The sequence below is a fragment of the Quercus lobata genome, chromosome 2, assembly GCF_001633185.2.
Source record: "Quercus lobata isolate SW786 chromosome 2, ValleyOak3.0 Primary Assembly, whole genome shotgun sequence".
Lineage (NCBI taxonomy): Eukaryota > Viridiplantae > Streptophyta > Magnoliopsida > Fagales > Fagaceae > Quercus > Quercus lobata.
Genome location: NC_044905.1, coordinates 103053012 through 103062011, shown reverse-complemented (window position 1 = coordinate 103062011; position 9000 = coordinate 103053012). Strand labels below are relative to the sequence as shown.

General features: G+C 32.3%; 1 protein-coding gene across 6 annotated transcripts; it reads right to left on the bottom strand.

The window, feature by feature from the left end:
- Positions 1-328: 328 nt before the first annotated feature.
- LOC115977632 lies at positions 329-7382 on the bottom strand. 6 transcript variants are annotated; one of them, XM_031099615.1, is made up of 15 exons: positions 7198-7381; positions 5224-5343; positions 4720-4788; positions 4504-4605; positions 3656-3739; positions 3451-3569; positions 3236-3337; positions 2609-2725; positions 2193-2258; positions 2032-2098; positions 1259-1312; positions 1109-1186; positions 899-955; positions 781-819; positions 329-495 (listed from the first exon to the last, which is right to left on the bottom strand). In XM_031099615.1, exons 1-15 carry the CDS (start codon positions 7216-7218, stop codon positions 376-378), a joined length of 1215 nt encoding a protein of 404 aa, XP_030955475.1. In that variant the 5' UTR covers positions 7219-7381; the 3' UTR covers positions 329-375. The 6 variants fall into 6 exon arrangements, with proteins under 6 accessions (XP_030955475.1, XP_030955476.1, XP_030955479.1 ...); XM_031099616.1 differs by having other exon boundaries at positions 3656-3736; XM_031099619.1 differs by lacking the exon at positions 5224-5343 and having other exon boundaries at positions 7198-7382.
- Between the last annotated feature and the right edge of the window lie 1618 nt (positions 7383-9000).

Below are 9000 nucleotides of genomic sequence, written 5' to 3'. Positions count from 1 at the left end.
AGAGAAAAAAGACACTGAAATTGAGGGGGAAAATTATTTACTTTGTATTAGAAAAAATTATCAACAACCTTTACAAAAAATGTTCCAAGTGTCAGGGATCTCCCATGTTGTAAGGGAAAATTATTTTCTATAACTTTTTGCTAAATAAATAATACAAAAAACCTGGCCAGGGCAAAATCTATGTGATACAAAAGCCGGCTATACTGCATCACAAGCTCCTTGTGTAAGACCAAAAAAAGAGTATAAGACATCAGCTATTTCTTTTGCATCGTGGCAAAATTGTATGCATGGTAATATGTATAACTTCTATGGCTTTGTTTTAGAATGGCTGTCAACCTTGCACTTTGCTTGGATGAAGGTTCTCTATAAATCAAATCAATGGGTACTTTGGTTCACTGATCGTTGATATGGATCAATCCAACAATTGTCCTCCTTCGATGCATTAGTCCACCTTTTCTCGAAGATCCGCATTTCAGCATAGGATAGCAACCTGACCTGAATAAAATCATCACTCACTAATTACCTTTTAGATAATTGGTTTGGGTGAAATACAATGGAAGATGTACATTCTCAGCCCATACAAACACCAACATAGAGGAGAAGGTGTCTTAGTATCATATATGCATTTTTCCTCTCACAGCGGGTGGATTACATATAGTTATGAGACCCACACACTGTAAGATGGACAATGCACAAGATAATTATTTCACATAGATAGAGAACTTCACAGAATTGACATATTAGCAACCACTAGCATAGGAATGAATTATTAAGACTTACTTGAGATCTAGGATCAGCTTTATTGGAATCAGGTGGCACCTTCAAAATTTAAAAGAGAACACATTATACATCAGTGAAGAATCTAGTACAACTCAATCTAAGCTTTAGAAAAATGTACCAGTGCTTCTGAGTTTGAGTTTTCTTTTAAAATTAGAGCCAGGGAATCATTGCTTACCTACATGAGTAAACAGGTAGTTGAAAGTGAGAGACAACCCAAACATTCAACATAAATACCACAGACCGAGACAAGAAACTATTAAGACAGCCACTCTTTCTAAACAACTAAGTCCCAAAATAGTGCCATATAAAAATTAGGAAGATGTCCTGCCTTATTGCCACCAAGTGTGGGAAGACCCAGATGAACTATGTACTCAGAGTCAACAACACCAACATTTTTCATTCGATCCTGAAAAAAGTCCAAACATCAAAAAGATCCTCAAGAGAGTTGAAAAACGAAGCTGTAAGACAGAATATTTACCTGGGCACAATAGCCAAGCTTTCTATCAAGGCCCCATGCATGGATCAAGTCATTCTGAACGGATGGGGAAAAACATTATAGAACAATTATCAGAAAGGAAGATGCAATGCAAAGCTGAACAAAGCAATCAGATGCAGATTGAATTTAAGGTTAGTCTTATAAACTTTACCAACCAGATTCTGTTGCCTAGTATTTAAATTTACAGAAGCACTCATCATTCTCTCAAAAAATTTAAAAAAAAAAAATACAGATTCTTCAAAGACAAATACATATTTTTAAAAGCGTGTTTCCATTGCCATTAAGTTTTCAGTGTGGATTCAGGTTGACCTGTAACACATGGTTCATGCTGATTGAATCTTTTAATTCAATTATAAAAGGTCAGTTTCAATCCAGGTCCACATGGTGCCCAACTGCCCATAGAAAGAGATTTGTTTGATGCAAGATCCTGATATCAGTTGGATAGAAAAAATCTTATCCTATTTCAAAATTAACATTCTTAAATCATTTAAAACAAATATGGTTGACCTGTTCAGGCTAACACAGCTGGGGGAAAAATTGCAATCAACATAATGTAGGTGGAAAATAATCCATGATGCTTACTTAAGCGATTCAATTTGATAAGGTTAATTACATGAGAATGAAATCCTTTTGATACCTTAATTCATTTAGTGTTAATTTGTAAAATTCCTCTTTATGCAATTCAATATTGTTAAGCACCGGCGGTGACCATTATTTTTAATTTTTTATGCAGTGATGGTTTGAGTATTCTATACCTGGATCATATACCATGCACATCGCCAAGCCACCTTTGAAAACACAGGTGCCATCATTTCCACCCAACTGTATAACAGGTTTTATCCAATATTAAAATTGATGAGGATGAGAAAGTAAATGATATAACAATGAAACAGTTACAGAGCAGGTGATTGTATACCCTCCACATGGAGGACCAGTGCTCTGGGCATCACACCGTCCACCGCCTTTGAACTTATAATACCTTCTGTTATTAAAAAAATAAAAAAAATAAATAAAAAAAAAAAAAAAAGTGAAAATGTGTCAAACTCAATTGTACTGCATGCCTTCCATTACAATTATAAGAAACTGATAATAATCTGAATCTGCACAAGCCAATGATTCACAGACTGCAAAAGATGTGGCATGTGTTCAAAAAGATACTACTACTAAGCGAGCACAAAACAGACATTATTCCATTGAAGAAAGGCTGTATTACTTATCCAAGAAAAGGGGCAGTAAGTCTTCTATATGAGTGCTCAAATCTTTGTTGAATAACTGGAGTAAACGTCTATTAATGCAGTATCCAATTAGTTCTGGAAAAGATTTTACACTGACCTATGTACCCTTGATCTTTTTTTGCGTACAGTAATTGGATGATGCAACTCTGACTTATAAGGATCAAGTGCTGGCTGTGATATTTCAAGTTGCTCCTCTTGAACAATAGATAGATATCTGCAACAGATTCACCATAGTTAGGATTGGAATTTAAATCTGAGCTCATTAAAAAAAGGGGGGGTGGGGGGGAATTATATAATGCTGTTAATATCTCCAAGGTCTACAGCTAGGAACTATTTCTCCTATTATTATCGGTTATGCTTGATTTTCTTTTCAATACAATATATTTTCCTCTATGATCTCCTACAGAAGCACCTCTTCTTATGGAATAAGGACTACATTTTTCAATACAAAAAAAGGGATTTATGCATACTACCAAAAATGTTCTATTGTAAAAGAGAAATGATATAAACGTTATTATTCCCACAACATGAGAATGGTCATTAGTTTTACATTTCTAAGGATCCTATCATTTGCCTATTACACACCAGATTTTTATTTCAACATTTAGCTTAACATGTTTTGTCAAAAGCATTGATGCAGTGAGAGCTGGTGGTGGACTTTGAGAGTAAACAGTATACGACGGTCAAGAATATTCCGATAAAGCAACTGCAAAGCCATACTTACCGTATTGGGTCAAAATTCTCAACTCCAAGGTCCTCATCCCAAAGAAATATATAATCATATTCAGCAACTATATCTGGATGCATGAATCGTTTGGCAAACCACCTACATCAAGACATGGTATTGTTTCATATTAACCTTATGCATTGAGACTTGGACTCGTCCACCTCCCATTATTACTTAAACAGAAACAAAAATCTAGGAAGAATCAAAATTACCATTTCGTTTGATTCTCTGCAGACACATGTGTGGCATGTTTACTCCATGAAAAATTCCTCCATTCATCCACAACACCATCATAGTGAAAAAGCATTATAACGAAATTACTTAAAGGAAACTGCAAAAAGATGAAAAGACATTACAAAAAAATATGAGGAAAAAAAAAAATCAGGAATACAAGGGAATTAGGTGAGCAAGACCCACCTTTTTCACAATTTGGTTCACTAAATCTTTTTGCTTGATTCCAACTGCAATGGCTAACAAGTTAAGTGAAGGCTTTGCATTCTTCTGACATTGAAAAACATTGAAATGTGCACCTTATATGTGTTAAAAACAATGGGGAAGATAACAAAAAGGAAAAAGCCAAGAAGATCAACACGTTAGCGCAAAAGTGTATGGTTTAATGTACGTCTCTTAACTATAAAATGTTTGGAATATCTTTTTCTCAGGAAATTTCAATTTGGCACAATTACTATATAAGCATAGGCATCCACAGGGCATCTCAGTGGGTTTAGCAGGTAGTGGCAAGATAATAAAATCATTCAAGCAACTTTTGCTACATATCCTATAGATTTTGGAAAATCAGTATAATTCTTTTGTCTGGTCACCCTACCTGCTAATATTGAGAAATATAGTTAAATAATGCCATCTTTTCAGCTTTTGCTTGTCATGGAACAAAGAATGGTTTACTTTGAAAAATATGATCTCCCTTGGTGATGCTACCATCATGGGCATCCCCAAAACAATTCATGCATCAGAGACAAATATAATTGATTGCCTATAATTCAAAAAGGATTTTGGAAAATTTTAATTTATTTTCAAAGATACAAGGAACTTGATGCAACAAAAAAGAACATCAATTTTGTCAGTCATACACTGGTCCTGAATCACAACTAAAGGAAAGCTTGGATGATTCTTTAGCAATTTGTAATACCAAATTTTAATTATCATGTAATTTAACAAAATCACAACTAAAATGTAGTGAAATATTATAAAATATCTGATGATTTTGCCATCCAACCATTGAGAATATGATCAGTGGCTTCACTTACATTTTCTGGAATGGAACCCCATAATGGCCGCATTTCCAAGTTCGATGTCTTGACAACAATTCCTTCTGGTAATGACTCACACCCAACAGGCCTGCATCGACTCTACAGTATTTTGGGGGACAAGAAAAAGAGAGAAAAAGATAAATTAGGGAAAAAAATTCAACTTAATGTGCCAATATAGAAAGGAATTCCTTTTATTATTTTAATAAGACACACCTTGCACATATTAGAGTCATTAGACTTTGTATTCTGCATGGTAGGAGTTTCTCCCCATCTTGTGAATCTCTGCATGTGTGATTTTAAGAGTTATGATGTATGTAATCTAGTAAAGTATAATCATCACACAAATCTTTTCCATATATCAATGTGAATTTTAAGTTAAATGACAGATTTTGAAACGATATGAAGGCCAGGAAACTCAAACAATATGACAGATTTTGTTCTGACACTTTAAACCAATAAAGAAGAAGAAGAACTAAAATAATCATTAGGTGTAAAGGAACAATTTTCTAAATTAAATGTAAAAAGTGAGGTACAAAATATTTTCTAAATTAAATAGTTAACATCAGCTCAATATACATCCCATCAAAACATACAAACTCCATCCTCAACAATTCAAAGAATATTCTCTCTAAGGAACATCAATCGCCCTCACAAACTAAAATTTATATGACCAGTAAGTAATATTTAAAAAGAGCCTATTCTGTCTGACGTACATACTTCTTTGTATTCCTTTGCAACAAATGCATTACCAATGAAGTAAGCACCACAAATCAAAGTAACTGTGACAAAGAAACCGCAGACACACGGCCTACTCTTTAGATTTGAGAGTACAGGAGCCTGACAACAAAAACAAATGAGCAATAGAATGAGGAGTTTTCATCAAAATCCATCTGCACAACAATCAAGTAATAAAGGATGTCAAACGACAGGTACACCAAAATTAAATAAATAAATCAAACCCAGTTGTAGTATCATAAGCGTTCTCCCCAATTTCTGCGCACTAAACCAGTACTGGCTTTTCGGTTGAAGAGAATCACATTAATGCAAAATTCTTACTCAATTAAATTTCCAAGTGTCAATTATTATCCATGAACATGTCCTCCTTTCTATGTATCTACTAACCCGTGTTGTATTCGTATCACTATGTCACTATGTCAGTATGCCATCTTATGCTACCTCATTAAGTTAGCATTTTACCACATAGTTCACCAAACAGAATATTTCAAATGCACAGTTTTACATTCTTACCATTAGTTCAATAGACATATTTGTGAGAGTATCTAGTATAGTGGCCGGAAAATTGTGTTTTACGTAAAACTGTATGTAGCAAAAACAACATGAAAAATCATTTATTTGTTTGGTTTAGTTACATAAGAAATTGAAAGGGTATAACTTTGAATAATAGATTATTTTTATCATTTTTTTGGTTTAAAATATTAAAAATTCCAGAAAGTAGTTACATAAGAAATTGAAAGGTTAAAACTTTTAATAATAAATCATTTTCATTATTTGCGATCCATGGAAACAAGAATGTCTACCAAATTGAGTAAAAAATAATACTCAAAATATTAATTTTCTTTTCTTTTCATTAGGCTTTGCAAACTATTACATGGAGGTAAAAAAAAATGCAAAAATATGAGATTTATTTATTTATTTTATTATGATAGATAAGATAAGCTCAACATCTAATTTGAAGAATTTAAATTTTAAATTCAACCAAACTAAAAGGAGGAATAAAAAGATAAAGAAGACAAAAGGAGGGATTGAGAAAAGTAAATAAGCTAATCAGGATTAAGATCCTCTAGAGTTCTTCACTTAATAACTCCACCATGGAGTTTATAGAATCTTATCCATCCATTTTGAAATGAGTGGGCTGATTTTTTCCATGTCATCAAAAATTCAAATAAATACCAAATTAGTGATAGTCAACTATTGTTCAAATGTTGAAGACATGGTAAAATCCAATTCAATGGATGGATAGGATTTTAGGAACTCTATGATGGAGTTACCTTAAAAACTCTTAACAGATTCTAATCCAGCCAAACAGAAGCATTAACTCTGTTCAAATACTACTCCATGAGAACTTCTAAATTCTTGCTGTTTTCCTTTTTCTTTTCTTTTTGTCAGTTATCAAACACATAATATTAAAATAACTAACTTAAATTATACGAAACAGCAAGACCTTCCTTTTGCCTAAACTGAAAAGAATTGTATAATTGAACCCAAATCAACCAAACACACCCTTCTATGTTTCCTCTGTTTTCTCAGCAACCAAACGGGAAACCAAGAAAATAGAAACTCAAACTCCCCAGAAAAAAAAAAAGAAGAAGAAGAAGAAGAGAGAAAATCAATGAAAAAAACAACCGCTTCCAGATTCCAAACACACCCCTTCTCTGTTTCCTCTGTTTTCTCAGAAACCAACCGGGACTCCGAGAGAGAAACTCAAACAAAAAAGGAAACCCAAAATAGAAAATTACCACCAATCATGCCCAACACAGCCTAAAACAGTTTAAATATCATTTTCTAGAAACCCCACGAAGAAGAAATATATAAAGCTCATCTTTAAAAAAGAAAAAAAGAAAAAGAAAAACTGCACAGAAAGAAGTAGTAGAGCAATGAATTCGAACACATAAGGTATACATACATACACATACACATGTAGAGGGAGAGAAAAAGAAAAGGAAAGCTTACAGGGTTGAAAGTCTTCTTCATTTCCTCCTTTTGCTGTTTTGCTTTCTGGGAAAACCAAAAGCATGCACAGAAAGTGTTTATACGAATAATAAGAGAGAGAGAGAGTCCGCCTTTTGAAATTACAAAAGGGGAGGAAAGGAAAGGAAGGGAAGTTTGAAAGTAAAGAAAGGAATGGAAACTATAAAGTAATGAAAACCATTGAGAATAATAACAGAGAAGAATAAGTACTAGCTTTTAGTATTAATTAAGAAAAACCATATTTTTATATTACTTAAACTAAAACCCATTTTAGCTAAGCAAATAGAAAATGCAGAGGATGTTCAACAAGTTGGTTCAGTGGTGTAACGTCAACATGTTGCCGTATTCAATAAGGATAAAAATAAAGCAAATCAACCGTGTCCTAAGTAAATGTCAAGAAAACCAGTAAAAGACAGAGACAGATACAGATACAGAAAGAGACAGAAACACTATCTTTGGTTGGTGTTTAATTTGTGTTCCAAGTTAGAGTCTTTACTTTGATTTATGGGTCTTAAGAGAGAGAGAGAGTTAGATAAGAATAAGATAAGAAAGTGATACTGTTGTCTTTTAGTACTGTGTTCCAAATCAAAAAAAGTGTTTTTTTTTTTTTTTTAAGAGTTACTGTTTTTTTTCTTGCTTGTTTGTTGTGTTTACTTCGGGCTAAGAGAACTTGACTTGAAACGCATTAACTAATGTTCCCAGTTACACGCGAAATGTTAGGAACTAGGTTTATGGGGTGAGTGTAAAATTTGCGAGAGATTCGAGAGTCTTTAAAGTTTTTTGGTACTCGCTTTGCTTGGCCAACATTTGTTTCTTCTATTTATTAATTATTAAAAGTTACAATACCCTTTAATTTAAATTTGTTTTCGTTTCTATAAATAAATAAATTTGATTTCAAATTGGTCCTTTAAGTTCTATTTAAAAAAAAATTTAAGTATTTTTTTTGGTAGGAGGGTTTTTGTTTTTATGAAAATAATTTTCAAAAATTGAATGTGAAGCTAGTTTTTAGAGAATAATTTTTATATTATGTGTGTTTGGTTTCCACTTTTAAAAACAATTTTCAATATATTGGAAAAAAAATAATAATACAGGTACATTACAAGATTGGAAGGAGGCAGTATTAGTCTAAAATATGAGTATTTTAAGAAAAGGTATCTCATGAGGCATTTCTCTTACAACGATATAAAACCCACACATGTTGTGAGAGGGATGTTTAATGCCATCTCATAATATAATTTTTTTGCCTTTTAACATTTAAAAGGTAGGAGAGAAATCTAAGAGGATGATTAAAATGAATTTCAATGTAACATAACTAGCTTAAAATATTATTAATTTTTAAATTTATTTTTACTTAACGTATGCTTCACATAAGGCATAATTATAATATTCAATAGCTTGAGAGTAATTTTCAGTCATCTCACATAATTGTAGATGAACTGAATCCATGGTATTGCTCAAATTTATGTGGAAATATTACTATGAGAACAGTTGCGGCTTCAGAAATTCTTTTCATAGTGGTCATTAAAAACAATTAAATTAAAAAAAATTTAATAATAATAAAACTTGAATATATTAACATCACAAAATAAAAACATACGCAAATACATTAAATTTTACAATTTCTTTTCACAAGTTTTCATATTTTGAAATCATTGTGTGATATGATAATTTCAATATCAATGTTATCAGCTAGATCTTTTTCAATGTACACAACTAAGAAATTACTGATCTCTCATTCAATTACTAACGTATTTTCTAAATAAGTACTAATATAAACAAAATGCA

Coding starts and splice junctions, on each gene's coding strand:
- LOC115977632 (XM_031099615.1), bottom strand. CDS start 7,218: ATGAAGAAGACTTTCAACCCT. Junction 1,313..2,031: donor GTGCATGGTATATGATCCAG/GTATAGAATACT, acceptor CCATCCGTTCAG/AATGACTTGATCCATGCATG. Junction 956..1,108: donor CCACACTTGGTGGCAATAAG/GCAGGACATCTT, acceptor TTACTCATGTAG/GTAAGCAATGATTCCCTGGC.